Source organism: Myxocyprinus asiaticus, chromosome 47, assembly GCF_019703515.2.
Source record: "Myxocyprinus asiaticus isolate MX2 ecotype Aquarium Trade chromosome 47, UBuf_Myxa_2, whole genome shotgun sequence".
In the NCBI taxonomy this organism is placed as follows: Eukaryota; Metazoa; Chordata; class Actinopteri; order Cypriniformes; family Catostomidae; genus Myxocyprinus; species Myxocyprinus asiaticus.
In genome coordinates this window covers 8,827,087-8,843,836 of record NC_059390.1, presented here as the reverse complement: position 1 = coordinate 8,843,836, position 16,750 = coordinate 8,827,087, and the positions used below count along the sequence as shown (strand labels likewise).

Below are 16,750 nucleotides of genomic sequence, written 5' to 3'. Positions count from 1 at the left end.
ACAATAAAACTTAAACCATTGTCTGGAGTTTCATTCTCATATAAAAAATCCAACACACACACAGACAGGATATGAAGGTTTTAATACTCATTTGTGCCTTGCAGTCCATCAGAAACATTAATTAACTTAAAATGGTGACTCATGACAAGCAATGACTGTCGAGAAATAAGCAAAAAAGGACACACAAAAAACACTTCGATAACATTCAGCCAGCAATCAGCATTATGGACTCGCTCTTGGGCCTGCGTGTGTCATTATGTGTCTTTGTGAGAGATAATTAGCCTGGTAAACATTCCTGAGGACACAGATTGGAAAGACATTAGGGCGAATTTCTGGCACAGAGCCCACCATGGCTGATCAGTGGATGGCTGCCAAGGGATGCATACCAAAAAGAAGCGGAGAGGGACGTTATGTGAAAATGAACACATTTCATTACTATGCATTTCCATTAAGAGACATTTTAATCTCCTTAAAGTTTAAAGGTTAAAACGAGTTATTGTTGAGGTGAAAAATACTGTTGATGCAGCTGGCTCAATCTCACCTCTTTATTTCACCTCAGCTGACCTCAACCAGGCTAGTCAGTCAAGTCAGGTTAGTGTAAACAGAGCAGCAATATATTAAAGGGGGCATATCCTAGTATTCAAGTAGTAGTATTCTAATCTAGTAGTATTCTAGTAGTAAGTTTTTTCCCCTTATAACATGATATAATTAAGCATGCTGTTTTTGCTACTGTTTCTTTTAGAGTTCACTTTGTAAACGGCCTCCATGCATAGTTTACACTCTCATTCATCAAGGTGGGCCAAGTTGCTGAATACTGAATATGCATTAATATGTAATCATGATATGTTCAAGTACTCATGATTTCTGAATGACCCATTTATGCATCTTTGCTTCACTGGACTCGGGAGGGATCTATGCATTGTGAGCATTACAGTAAGTTTTTTTTAAAGCAAAATCTTGCAAAGACAGATAAAAACAAACAGATACACTGAGCTGAAGTGCTTATGTTTTTCCAGGAAATATTAGAAGGGTAATGCTGGGTCATGAGAATGATGATAGCTTTGGCATTAACCCTCATGCCAGTCGCAATCTGTTGTTTTGGCAGCACAAACAGAGGTCATCCGCAGCCTGTCCCAAAATGTCACCGGGCCAAACTCCATTCAGTAGCCCTCCATAGACTCTCTCTCCTCCCTTTTTTGCTTTGCTCTTTCATTCTGCTTTCTCCCTCAACTCTTCCTTTTATTTCCTTTTCATTTCTCTTCATCTCTACAGAGACAGAAATATACTGGATCACTGCTACACAACATTAAAGGATGCATATTGCTCTGTCCCTAGAGCAGATTTGGGACTGTCTGATCACTGTCTGGTTCATCATCTTCTGACCTACAGGCAGAAATTTAAATCCACTAAACCTGTAGTAAAGACTGTAAAAAGACGGACCAATGAAGCAGAGCTGGAACTACAAGCCTGCTTTGAATGCACTGATTGGAGTGTTTTTGAAGCTGCAGACACCAAGCTGGATGAGCTCACAGATACTGTGACATCATATATATTGGTTTCTGTGAGGATATGTGCATCTCTACTAAGACTTATTTAACATACAGCAATGAACCAAACAACCAAACCATGGTTTACAGCTAAACTCAGGCAGCTTCATCAGGCCAAAGAGGATGCTTACAGAGGTAGGGATAAAATCTTGTACAATCAGGCCAGAAACACACTGACAAAAGAGATTAGAGTGGCTAAAAGAAGCTACTCTGAGAAGCTGGCAAACAAGTTTTCAGCTAACGACCCTGCATCAGTGTGGAACGGCCTGAAAGGCATTACTAACTACAAGACACCATCCCCCAACTCTGTAGGGAATCAACAACTGGCTGACGACCTGAATGTGTTTTACTGTAGATTTGAAAAGCCCAGTCTCACACCCCACACACAATCTGACCTTCACTTCACACAAACATCAACACCTCGTGCGACCCCCCTCCTCCCACTCCTGCTATTCAATCTTAAGACCTGTGAAGGGGATGTGTGCCGGGACTCCCGGAAACAAAAGACAAGGAAAGCACAGGGCCAGACAGTGTCTCACCCACTTGTCTAAAATCCTGTGCTGACCAGCTGGCCCCCATCTTCACACAGATCTTCCACAGATCACTGGAGCAGTGTGAAATTCCCTGCTGCTTCAAATGCTCCACCATTATCCATGTCCCAAAGAAACCCCAAATCACAGGACTTAATGACTACAGACCCGTCGCCCTGCCGTCTGTGGTCATGAAGTCATTTGAGAGACTGGTGTTGGCCCACCTGAATGACATCACTGGACCCTTTCTGGATCCCTTTCTATTTGCTTATTGAGTAAACAGGTCTGTGGATGATGCAGTCAACATGAGATTGCATCATATCCTGCAACATCTGGACATACCAGGGACATATGCCAGGATCTTTTTTGTGGACTTCAGTTTAGCTTTCAACATCATCATCCCAGATATTCTCTGGACTAAATTAAACCTTCCTTTGCCAGTTGAGGAAGTTCATCCTGCCACAGGCGCCACTGATACAGTTCTAATCAGCAGTCATTGAGTCTGTCCTCTGCACTTCAATAACTATCTGGTTTGGTTCAGCTACAAAATCAGACAACAGAAGACTACAAGCGGATTATTGGTCGCCCCTTGCCCTCCCTTCAAGAACTGTACACTTCCAGAGTGAGAAAAAGGCTGGAAAAATCACTCTGAACCCCACTCACCCAGCTCACTACCTTTTTGAACTGTTGCCTTCTGGTTAGCACTACAGAGCACTGAGCACAAGAACCGTTAGGCACAAGAACAGTTTTTTTTAATGTGTGTGAACTACACTTGTGGTTTCTGTGCTTGGACACCTATGTGAACTTGAGGAGAACTGACTTCATACATCGACTAAAATTACCGTGGGACCAGATGGTTTAAAGACATTTTAAAAATGGCTCAGAAAAGTGAATTTAGTGCATTTGTTTGCTTGTTAACTACTTGGAGGGCAGGTGGGCAGCCACCCTAAGGCCTGAGGTGAGAGAGACCACAATAGCAGACCAAAAGGAAACAATAAATATGACCGTGGGACCAATGGGCAATGATAAAATCCTACCCAAATCCCCTCCGGAAGGTGAAAAATGATCGAGGGGGACCACTGCCACTAGGTTTGATTTTCTTTTATGTAGTGAAATGACATGTATGACATAAGTGTCCCACTGTAGTCCTTGATAAAAAGAAAATTAAATTATTATTGAGAGTCAAAGTGTATTCTGTCAGATCTATGACGGGTATGACTGTAGGATCAGTTCACTTGAGAAATATGGATAGAATATAAAATCTGAGATTGCTGTCTCTATAAACGGAATGAGAAAAACCTGCTTTTCAGCTTGGAAATATTTGCACACATCCACACATGCCTGATCTCAGTCAGTAAAGGCAGATGGCAATTTACTGACATTGGTCTGTCTGCCTGTGTCAAACACACTCTATGAATTATTCAGTCGAGGATATGAGATCTGCTGAACAGGGACTGGAATATTCTCTCTCTCTCTCTCTCTTTTATTTTCCCTCTCTCTTGCTTTCTCTCTGGCAAGTTGGATCAGCCATTCTAGAAACAGACAAAAAAGAAAAAACACACTGCCTTGTTCTTTACAAAATCTCAAGCTCTTTAAAAGATACAGCCAATACAGCAGCAGGCGACCAAAAGAGAATTCTGGGATCCGTCAAGGACTGACTGACATTCCCTCACAGTTTCTCAAATATTTTTAAAACAACCTGTGAAATTTTTATCAGTGGCTTGACTTCTTATGACCTCACAAGAGCTGAGGGCTAAAATACTGTTTTCAATCAATTCTATAACTAATTTTTCCCTCATTAAATAAGTTCTGCACATACAGTACCTTTGGAAAATATGTTTAAAATCATGTACACTCACATGACACTCCAATCATATCAGTGGCCTAATAAAAGTTTTATTTTATTTTATAAGGATATTTGTTTATAATAATAATAATAATAATAATACATAATTATATATTTATTATTATAATTAATAGTATTAATACAAATCATATTAAAATAATTATATAAAAATAATATTAAATTAGCCTAACTGTAGGACATTTACATTTGCCAAGCAGCGTAGCAACTTGCTGCATTAATGTATAGAAAGTATGTTCACGTGTGTTCATCTGCATTTTACAAAGAGTTTGAATGTCGTAACTATCCATTTTATAATACACTTTTAAATACACTTTCAATACATAAAGTAAAACATTTGATGCAGCTATGTATTTTTATGCCATATGAAAATGGTATATGAAAAATTCCACAGCCAGTGTTTGTGCTTCACACAATCTGCATGATTGAGATGAGTCTAGCAGAAATAATATCCTGAAGAACTGAATACCCTGAAAGAAATGTCTCACTTCATGTGTAACCTGCATGAGGAATGTACGCATTAGCTCAAGGCAAACATCTGCTTTAGGTGAGCATCTGCACACTCATTTACACAATCGCTTCTATTTTTCACGGGTTGCTATGGCGATGTGTAGCAAAGAAATGCGCTCCGCTCATGGGATAAAAGGCAGGGTGTGAAACAGTATGTCTGAGACAATACAGTATGTGTGCGAGCTTTTATGTCTATCAAAATATGAAAAGTAGGTTTGTGTGTGTTTTTCATAAATTCTGTAATGACAGACAGAGTCTGTGGAGATACAGTCCCAGTGGTTGTCTTGACATGTGTAAACAGGGGTTAAATTAGGCCTGAACGATCTGGATTGACGTTCTGACATCTTCGATTTAAATAATAAGAACAAATATTGGCTGCATGTTTGTTAAGCCATACCATTTTCCGTCTGCTCCAGTCCAGTTTTTGTTTGATCCAGTATGCACGTCCCATATCTGTTTAATAAGTGTACTTTGTTCTCCAAAATTAATTACATTAAGCATTTTGTAAAATAAAATAAAAATTACTTTCAATGTTGCAACCTAATTTGTCAGGTTGATTTAGTAGGATTAAAAAACATTTATGACTTGAATACATTTTAAGTTAGATGCTACCACATAATATGCATTCTTTATGCTACCTTTTTTTTTTTACAGTAGCAATTTTGCTTGGTTTAAAATTGTCAAAGGCGACAGATGTACCTACCAACACGGACTGTGAAGGAATTTTGTTTATTTTTATCTTGATTGATCATTTTATCAATTTATATCACATTATTTAATAATTTTTTTTATATGTATTTAAGAAAATATACTTTATGTATGTAGTACTATAAAAAAGTGTTTTAACAGATTAAAGAGGTTATTATTATATTATTATTTATTACATTTTTTAAAGAGGTTATTAGACTTTTTTGGGTGGAGGTGGTTCCATGTACAATCTTACCAAGGTCACTAAAATCACGACCAGATTTTAGGGTTCCACCACCTCAAAAAATCCCAATTTGACCCCTTCGCATAAGTGTGTGTGCGCACTCACCTGTAGTCGTGTAATGCACTGCAGGCTCAGCACCAGTATGACCAGAGCCAACATCAGAGAAGCAATATTCCGTTCGTCCCATAGAGATTCCACTAACGGAATGCTTCCCACCTGTCAAACACAACTCACACTCGGTATTCGTGTTTGTACTTCACTCTCATCGAAATTCATTCGCAGAGATTGGTGTGTGTGTATTTGTGTGGATGTGCATGTTTGTGTGCATTTTATGCAATTAACCTGCCAGTCGTAGCATAGCACTATGGGAGCCAGTAGCAGCCAGGCATTGGAGGCGAGCAGATAGCAGTAGGTGAGAAACCTAAAAAGACAGTTTACAACAATGGGATCTCAATTCAACACACTGTAAAAATCCTAGCATCTTTGTCTTTTGTTCCACCAATAAAAATATCTACATCCTTAATTAAATTGAATTTACCAAAGAAGCAAAGTTGCACTAGATTGCATTGTTTTTTTTAAGGTAAGTACCTTGAAAATAAGTGTTTTTGTACATTGCTTTAAGATTTTTTTCTCCACTTTAAAAATAAATAAATAAATAAATAAAACACCTACATTTACTACAACACTAAATAATAATAATAATAATAAAAAAAAAAAAAAAACCTAGACAAAGATACTTATTAGACTAGGACTAGATTTGATTAGACAAGTACACCATCCAACATTAATATTAACTGTACAGAAAAGACTCATTAATGCATCCAAATTCAAATTTAAGCTTTTAAATCTACAAATACATGTTGATTAGTTCAGTTGTTGATTAGCTAAGTAAACCTAGTACACATTTACAGAAAGTAATAATGACCTCAACCTAATGCCATAGAATATTAAAGCATAGTAAAAGTATTTAAGTAACATAAACACTAGCACACATAGAAATACTTCAGTAATACTAGTAAAACAACAGTTCTCATTCAGTAACTTACAGTATGGGTGGGAGAAAATGTCAATCTTTTCCTGCTTTTGTGTACATACTGAGGTTCAAAAGCACATCAAACCTCTCACAGATTTTAAATGCTGTTGTAGTCCATATAGTCTTCACGTGTTTCTCTGTATTAGCTGTATTTATTAGAAAATTCGAACTGACCTGGTGAACAGACACAGAGAAAAGGAAGCAGGATTGTCTTGTTCTGAAAACAGCGGCATGGATCCACCCATCAACCATAAGCGAAAAGTCATGATGACTGTGACCTATGCAGGCAAGACAGTAAAATGACATCTGAATCTACAACATATGCACACAAGAAGTGATGACGGTATGATTGCAAAGGACCTACAATAGGTTGGTAACAGAAAGGTTGCAGGTTCAATCTCAGGTAGGAGGGCATAGGAACCATTGAGTGAGTGAGATCACGGTTATGTCCCATGGGAGAGTAGCTTGCTAGAATAGCTAAAATACTGCAGCTAGCATTGTGACATTTAGTGGCTAAAACATGGCTACTTACATGTAAGGAGATGACACAAGCACGTTTGATGAATGGGAAAGATATTCTGATGAGCTCCTTCAACCTGGAGCGTGACAAGTGCCTAAAACGAAAGCATAAGCAGATGTGAAAATCTCTTAACTACTTCACACTGTAACTCAATTAAACCATCAGCGAATTAGTTATATGGCTATATTAATCTGTTTACTGCTTCTTTTAATTAATGAACTCTCCATCTAATGATAATTAGACAGCAGAGTGCCAAGAAAATAGGTGAAAACATGCACATACTGTAGACCTTAGAAGCTGTATTAGCAAGAAACTCTCATTGACACAATAGATTTCATATGAAGATACTGATATTGACTATACTCTATACCTGGCCCTCACAAAACCCTTTTTGAGCAATGAAATTCCATGACTTTTCCACAATCTTACCAGTCATTTGTGATTACTGGATACAGAATTTTAAAATGAATTTTCAATCAGACTTCTTCACTAATGAATCATTCAGACCATTCTGACATATTAACCATTTGGACATTCTAATTGACTTTTCACAATAGCAATATATAGCTGATGAAATATTATTCAGAGCAGAGGAAAATCTTTCAAATGTAAATTCAATATAGATATTTTCATTACTTTTTAAGACGTTTATCAATTTCCATGACTTTACAGGTTTGGAAATCACAATTTGACAATCTGAAATCACAAAAAGACTGGTGTCTCTGCAGAACAAAAATTTGGCGTTTCCCAATCAGTAGGTGTTTTTTGAACCGGGATGGGCATTTTTCAACCACTTAACTAAATTTTCCTACTACATAGAGATTTCTTACTTTCACTGGATAGTTGAAAAATGCCCATCCTGGGCTGCATTTCCCAAAGGCATCATAAGCCTAAGTAGATCGTAGAGACCATTGAAATCAATGGCTTCTACGATGTACTTAGGCTTAAGATGGTTTTGGGAAACGCAGCCCTAGTGTGGAAACGCCCACCTATTGGGAAATGCCCATTATTTTTTCGCAGAGACCTATACTTCAATATTTCCAGGTTTTCAAATGAAAGTAAATTGGAAAGTTTAATCAACCCTGATTATTAAATTTCAAGTAAAACATAATCCGAATCATGAGTCTTCCAAATAGTGGGGACTACTTAAAATGTCCCCATAAGTTGATTTTCAGCATGTTGCACTATAAATATGAGGACTCAGGACAAAATTAGCTCTCACAAGCGTAGCCTAACCCTAACCCTACCACTCACAGAAAACTTTTGGCATTTTTACATTTTCAAAATAACATTGTTTAGTATGTTTTTAAAGCCGTTTGAATTACAAGGACACTAGGGGTGTCCTCATGAACCACATTTATAGCATAATACCCTCGTAATTACTAGTGTGTAACCTGATAAAAAGGTCCTTGTAAACCACAAAAATCAACTCTCTCTCTCTCTCTCTCTCACACACACACACACACAGCCTCTTTTGAAAGCCATAAACAGGCCACTCTAAAATAGAATGGCAGCATCCCTCTTTGAAAGTGCCAGCATATACAGTGAATTTTAATTCAGCATGACATGACACCATGACAGCTGTGACTAGAGATGTGAGGTGTGATGAATGAAAGAAGAGGCAAGAAAGAGAGAGAGAGAGTAGTGGGAGGAGTTGAGCTCAGGCAATACATTGCACTTCTGCTGATTAATTCAGTAAAAGACCTAGAGAATGCTCTGCCTAATGACTCTGTGTGTGTGTGTGTGTGTGTGCACATCATTGCTTTTCAGAGCATATTGTACCCCAGGGATCTGTAACTGTGCTGAAAGGCAACACAGTCTTTAAATAAAATGTAAAAAAAAAATGCTAGCCTCCCCCATCTTTCCTTGTCCTTCAACTCTATGTCTGTCTCTCCATTCTTCCGCCATATTCGTCTTTTTCTCATTAGGAGAAAAGAGGGGAGACAGGACTGGGGGAGGGGTCTTAAAATGAACAGTCAGTAACAGTTAAAAAATCGAGCTACAACAGGTTTATGCGTAGTCGAGCTACAGTCTTCATCTGTGTGTGCAAGTATATGTGACACATGCGTAATCAATACACATCAATACACATGAATACACGTTGTGCGACACCACTGTTTTTCAGAGTATACGCAAAACACTGTGGGGGGTTGTGGTCAAATTAACGTGTTCACATGCTGGCCGAAGCCGAACTACAATTGCATTATCCAATTGTGTAAGTCTGACTTCGCAAAAATTGGTCCGACTAAAGCGTTTACAAGACATTTTAAAAAGACAAATTATTGTTTTAGTCGGAAATCGCCCCAAGTTTATGATGTTCTAGTATTTAGATGTGGGTGTCTGCTTCTGTTGGCACTAACAACACCAAGGTCATGGGTTCGAATCCCAGAGAATCCAAACATTTAGAAAAGTAATAGTACACCTCTTTTCAACAAACTCATTTGAGGTATCATTCATGTGTGCAGCACAAACAATGTGGGATGTGCTACATGCTGAAGTTTAATTCTTAGGATTAGAGGTTTGCTCAAATGTCTAACTCTTAAGGAGACAGTTCACCCAAAAATTTAATTATTTTCATAATTTACTCACCATTGTGTCATGCCAAACTTTTAGTCCCTAACGTTCTGTCTAACATCTCCTTTTGCGTTTCACAGAAAAAAGAAAGTCATACGGGTTTGGAATAATATGAGGGTGAGTATTTAGTCAATTTTGGAGGAACTTTCCCTTTAAGTATGAACAATTATAGTTAAAGCGATGCTTGCCTTAGCTACTCTACTCAAAAAAGTTAAAATGCAGTAGTTAACTACACCAACACTGAAACTTGAGAAACATTTCTTCAAAGTTACTTAGTTTTAATATGGATCCTGTAGTTACTGCTAAAGTTTTAACACAGATTTATTTTCACAGAATCTGATATCAGTCAGAATCTGATATTTGTCAAAATTCACTTTAGACAAAATGTGTAGTTACTGTTTTTTTTTATTGCCCAGCAGCACTAATAATTAACATAATTTAAAGGAATAGTTCACCCAAAAATGAAAATTTGCTGATAATTTACTCACCCTCAGGCCATCCAAGATGTATCGGAGTTTCCTTCTTCATCATAATTTTTTTTGGGGGGGATTTTTCCCCTTTTTCTCCCAATTTGGAATGCCCAATTCCCAATGCGCTCTAAGTCCTCGTGGTCGCATAGTGATTCACCTCAGTCTGGGTGGCGGAGGATGAATCCCAGTTGCCTCCGCGTCTGAGACAGTCAACCTGCGCATCTTATCACATGGCTTGTTGAGTGCATTGCCACGGAGACATAGCGTGTGTGGAGGCTTCACGCCATCCACCGCGGCAACCACGCTCAATTCACCATGCGCCCCACCGAGAACAAACCACATTATAGCGACCACGAGGAGGTTACCCCATGTGACTCTACCCTCCCTAGCAACCGGGCCAATTTGGTTGCTTAGGAGACCTGGCTGGACTCAGCACGCCCTGGGATTTGAACTAGCGAACTAGTGAACTCCAGTTGTGGTAGCCAGCGTATTTTACCACTGAGCTACCCAGGCCCCCAGCAAAACATAATTTAAGATTTTTAGTATTTCATTTCAGGCCTCCTCCTTTAAACAATGCGAGTGAATGTACTCCATTTTTTGATGGTCCAAAATGCATATTTAGGGTGCATCAAAATAATCCACATGACTCCAGTCGACAAATAAAGTTCTTCTGAACCCAAACGATTGATTATTTTTTAGAAACAAAACAATACTTATATACTTTTTAACTACAAACGTTCGCTTCCGTACATCTCTGTGACGTGTGCTCATGAGAGTGATGACGTAAGCTTATTGGTAAGGTCACGCGTCATGTGGAGGAGGAGTCAGGAAGTACATCATTGTTTACAAGAGAAACTTGCACAAACCAATCGGCGTTCACAAACCAAAACAATTTCAAAACAATATAGAAAAAAATAATTTCCAAATAATAAGGAAAAAAAATATTACTGCAGTAAATAACCATCCTTTATTTTGGAGCAATGCCGTTGCGTTATCTGCTTGTGCTTTTTCTTTAGCAGAAATATATAGGCTATATGACTGTCAGGAATACAAGCCACACAAGTTGTAGTTAGTGAAACCAAGTGTGAGAGCATTTACTGAGATTGACAGGATTCACAGGGTTTCCACAGTGAGATCAATACAGAAGAGAAGCTTCACAAACTGAAGAAGAGGTAACAGGCGAAACAGCAGGGTAAACACTAAACAGATATCGACGAAGATCAAGAGCAAATAGAGACAGGTAAATAAACACTGCAAGTCCTTTGTGTAAGACTTGACAGTGCAGTGGCGTGAAGGTCAGTGATGAGCGAGTGAATTGAGTGCAAGTGCGGTGAATTTGAAATCGGGTAATGAGGAACGGAGCGCTGAGGGAGGTGCAGAGCCCGAGGGAGGCATGACAATGACAAGGTTTTCACACATACCTGAGTTCGTTGGAAAAACAGCACGGGCACAGCTTATGAATTCAGATATTGACACTTTGTTTCTTTCGATGGTCTGAAATCCCCAAGGGTAAAATGTTCACTGCACACCCTCCAATATTTGAGAGAATGTAGGGGTGTACTGATATCCAGGTCAAGCGCGATAAGCCAGCGCTTCAATCGCTCATGATCATGTATAAGCAATCGATGAAAAGTTAATATTTTTCCCTGCGTGCATTTTCTTTGGGGTTTCTGAAGGTTGAAGCATGAAGGATACACATGCCAAACGACCATTTTGAACAATACACTTATACAAACACAAATCTACAGCAAAGACAGTTAAACTTTTGTACAGCGCTGCTCCTCTTGTAAACAATGACGCGCTTCCTGACTCCTCCTCCTCCACGCGTGACCTTACCAACGAGCTTACGTCATCCCTCTCATGAGCGCCCGTCACAGATGTACAGAAGCGTTTGGGTGAACTATTCCTTTAAGCAAAAAAGGCGTCCAATACTTAAATATTTGAAAAGTGCACATTTAGACACCCGTCTACACATGCAATGTTATCATCCGTTTTATCATTACAATGCATTAGAGTTGATATGAATCAGACAAATATGGCATGTCAATTCATAATAGCAGCACCAGCACGAATGCAGATAAACAATCATGTTAATAGCATTGGGAGAGTATAGATAGTTACTATCAGGCATTTCGGCGTATCTGATATGACGCTTATGAATATTGCACTAGTGCAGAGTTACATGAGCGAAAACAAGTGTCAGCTTATGCATTTAATAATAACAGAACCCACATGAGACATTCCTGCCCCTCACTTCAACACACACTCAAACATGCATACAGGGAGACAGCATGTCTACAGGCATTACAACGACTATCAGTCACAATCATGCACTCACACACTCAAACTCTCTCTGTGTGTGTGTGTGTGTGTGTGTGTGTGTGAGACAGTTTGCATCTCGTGTCCTCCCCAGGGTCACGGGTAGCGGCAAAGGTTTATGGGCACTTTTGAAAATCAAATAAAGCTACTTTCCCTCGAGGAAAATGGAGAGAGCAATCTTTCCTAGCTGTTCTTCAAGGCTGTGAGAATTATCATCCCTGCCAAAATTCCACAGCCCCTGTCACTCTGTTTGTGTAACTGTCACAGATGTTCTTTTCTGATGTCACTGAGTGTTCACAGGCTTCCTGTTACAGGGACGCCTGATTGGCTCACACACATTCCTGAATAAAAGTCTAATAATGAAAATGTACAAATGAAGTTCAAAAGTCTAAAACACACTAGTGAAAATGCTTCTATTTTGCATTGTTTTTAATTTATTACAAATATTTAATTGCAACTTATATTAACAGCATAACAATTTGAGTGAAAGTTGATTTTTATTTTATTTAAATTTTCAATCAAAATCCTAAAATGTTCTTTTTATTTCCAGTTTTATATAACAAAATAATAATAATAATAATACAATTTAAATGATAATTAAATTTAAATGGTACATTTTACATAAACACAAATGTGTACTACTAACATTATATTTTTCATATTAAATTACATTTCTTAATAATGGGTAAAAAATGGCTTCTGGCACTGGATTTTTTATATTATTATTATTTTGAATTTGAATTTTTAATCAAAATCCTAGAACTTTCTATTTATTACTAAGTTTAAATAACAATAAAAATATTTTTAAATAAAATTTTAATAATAATACAATTTAATTAATATATTTTACATGAACACAATAATACTACCAACATCATATTAAATTACATGTCATTATAATTGGTAAATAACAGCTTTTGGCACTGGATTTTTGAATGATTCAAAAGTTGAATAGATTTTGTTTCCTATATATTTCTGCTGAAGAAAAAGCACAAGTACATAATGCAACGGCATTTCTCCGAAATAAAGGATGGTTATTTACTGGAGTAATGTTTTTATTTTATTATTATTTGGAAATTATTTTTTATTTTATATTGTTTTTAAATTGTTTTGGTTTGTGAATACATTTTTTTAATTAAATGACTATAATAGTAAAATGTAAATAATACATGTAACATAAACACATATACTAACCCTAACATCAAATTATGCACATTAAATTAATTTACTTAACTACGGGTAAAAATTACATTTTGGCACTGGATTTTTTATTTAATGTTCATTTGGAATCCGGGTGACAGCACATCTGTGAGGTTTTCGCTGTGCCTGTGATCATGTGGTCTGTGACTAACATATCATAATAGATGCATGTCTTGTGCTTTTGATCTCTGCAAAGCACGCAGGACTGCTACAAGACTCAAATGAGCAAAAATGGCCAGAACTGAAGTCAGTGTAACAACACAGTGATGCTATACTGCTTTGGGCTGAACAGCACAATGCATTATTGCAAAGGGATAGACATCCAATTATAATAGTTCAGGATGCAAAATATATCAGTGTCCACATTGGTATAACATAATATTATAATTTTTCTAATGTGTGTGTGTGTGTGTGTGTGGGTGTGCAAGGGGTCTAATGTTTGCACACAGTACTCAAGAATCAGTCTGGTAACAGTCATGAGTCTCTTTCAGTAATGAGAACCCATGGGCCAGTCAACTGTTCCCTCTCTATGACAAGCCCCTTTGTTCAGCGATTCACACTCTCTCATAGTGAAGACCCACTGGACACAGAGCTGATTTTAAGTAGCTGGGACTGTAACTGAAGCAAATGAGGTTCAGAGACATGGAATAAACGAGAGTTTAGGTGCAGACGGGTAGTGAAATTCCTGTTTGCCTCGCTGATTGACTCTCCTCGAATGCCAATTACCGCCACGTAGCTCGATAGAGCCGAGTCGTAATTGGAAGATTGCTTTGTGTATTCTCCATCGGAGTTCTGTGTGCTGATCTTTGGCAAGATAATCTGGGTGCACAATTTGTTTGGTATCAGTAAAACAGGAAGTCGTCCTTTAAATGATTAAAAAAGCATAAAACGAATTTGCTGTAATCATAAAAACTATTTCGAGGGATTCTAATTACCTGCTTGAAACTAAAATATTTTAATATATAAAAATATGTTACACTGAGACATCCGCAAACATTTTTGCATTGTGACGCAAACAAATCATCGTATCAGAGTTATTTGAAATTTGAACTTAGCAACCCTAATGTTTAAATCAAAGACACTATTACAATTTCATTAAAACGGCATGATGTACACGAAAAACCGTTTCCTGTATGGCATCTAGACAATGTCAGACTGTGTTTCTGACAACATTTACAAGTTTTGATGAGCAAAGCCAATTTTCAGACCATTCATATTGGCTATAACCAGTCAATGTCTGTCTGGGGACTGCCGATCTTATAAATTCAATGAGTATGCATGCTATGTGATCCGATTACATGTAATGAATGTGCATTGGACACTCATGGCTTGTCTCGCTCATCTGGGTTGAAGATTGAAAGCATATGGTTGTTCGGCTGGCCCAGCCAACGGAGGAATTCTCAATTAACATTCCCTTAAATATTCCATTAAAAACAGAGACATTCAGCTTCTCTTAGCCCTCTACATGCCATTTGTCCACACCAATCAGAGATAAGAACTGTGCTGTTTCAAATCTAAATCAAAGCAGTGTTAAGAGATGATCCTTAAAGCTGGATTAATGTCACTCTTGCAGAGAGATGGGTGAGGGAATTTGCTGTTATGTCTATATGAAATGCACTTGAACTTGTGATGAAACACTTTGATAAAAAAATGAGATGTAAAAAATATGATCTGTTCCACAAGAAATGCAATTTAAAGTTAAATGTGATAGACATGACATGTAATGAATGTATGTCATGGTGTCATGCATGCTGATTTGCAAAAATATCAAACAGAATAACATTCAGTGCCCCCAAAAGCCATGCCAGCCAACAATCATAAGTGCCAAATAATAACTTGGCAGATAATAAGCACAGTAAACACACACAGAGACAACCAAAATTGCACTGACTTACGAGATGAGTGGCTTACGGCAGATCACCAGGAAATCATAGAGGATGCAGACTCCAAAAACTGTAATGCCAGTCTCTTTCACCAGCATGGCACAGGTGCCCAAAAACAGACTGAGAGCCAGTGAAGAGACAGACACTGTGGAGGGGAAAACATCAGCCATTCTGCTCACTGACACACTCCTGAAAGACAAAAAGACATGAAAATTACTAGACTTGCTCTGCCACTATCTAAAGATTTTCCACTGAGAGTAAGGAACAATTTGAAGAGGCTTAGATATGCTGAAAATAACCATTTAGTAGAGAATCAGAATCAAATGCATCATGAAATCTGAAACTTGGCCATGATTTGGTCTGATTCGATTTGCTTCAATTATATCGTATGATTCATAGTGATAAACAAATATGCCACAGACAACTATTTAGTAAAGAATCATATTCAAATGCATCATGAAATCTGACATTTGGCCAAAATATGGTCTGATTTATTTAGATTATTTTGGTATGATTCATAATTATTGAAAACAAATAAGCTGAAGACAAGCTATTAAAAGAATCGTAATCAAACGCATCATCATGAAATCTGAAATTTGGCCATGATTTGGTCTGATTCATTTAGATTATTCTGGTACGATTCATAATTATTTAAATAAATATGCAATTATCATTTTGCAGTGATTTGTAATCGAATGCATCATGAAATCTGAAATTTGTCCATGATTCAGTCTGATTAGTTGAGATTATTTTGGTACGATTCATGGTTATTTTCAAAGATAACCATTTAGTAAAGAATTATAATCATGAAATCTTAAATTTGGCCACAATTTGTTTTGAATATTTCGGCACATTTACTATTATTTAAAAAACAAACGTGCTTCAGCCACAAATGTAACTGGAGGAATAATTTACTCTGTAGAGGATAGGTTTTCACATGCTCAAGAATTTTATTTCAAATCAGAGAGGAATACATAATTTATTTGGTATATTATAGTAATTACAGTTCACTATTACATTTAATAATAGATGCATTCATATGTTTTTGTTAAAACATCGCTGTTACCTAATATAGGAGAGAAAAGCCAAGAGGAACAGCATGCTGGCTAACACATCTGCTCTGCCAACAATCCCAGACACCTGTAACACACACACAGTTCCACACATTTAGAATTCATTCCATTAATGCAACTAAAAAGTTCAAAGCTATCATACAAATTCCAAATCACCAGAAAAGAGGAAATAAATGTAACCTATTTCTGTCTGGGAAATTATCCTAATAAAGAAAGACTCATGAGAAGTCTTCGTATCTTTTCCCAAGAGAAGAATGTTTATTTCGGTACAGGGTGAAGTTCTCATACACAAGTGC

The 16,750-nt window shown here is 37.4% G+C and overlaps 1 protein-coding gene across 1 annotated transcript in view; it reads right to left on the bottom strand.

The window, feature by feature from the left end:
* Positions 1–16,750, bottom strand: part of LOC127436737 (protein O-mannosyl-transferase TMTC1-like) — a 61,012-nt gene that overhangs the window by 29,417 nt on the left and 14,845 nt on the right. The window contains exons 3-8 of the mRNA XM_051691059.1: positions 16,448–16,521; positions 15,394–15,570; positions 6,948–7,029; positions 6,590–6,693; positions 5,725–5,803; positions 5,488–5,598 (exon numbers count right to left, since the gene is read on the bottom strand). Coding sequence (XP_051547019.1) covers positions 5,488–5,598; positions 5,725–5,803; positions 6,590–6,693; positions 6,948–7,029; positions 15,394–15,570; positions 16,448–16,521 — 627 coding nt within the window. The remainder of the gene's footprint in view (positions 1–5,487; positions 5,599–5,724; positions 5,804–6,589; positions 6,694–6,947; positions 7,030–15,393; positions 15,571–16,447; positions 16,522–16,750) is intronic.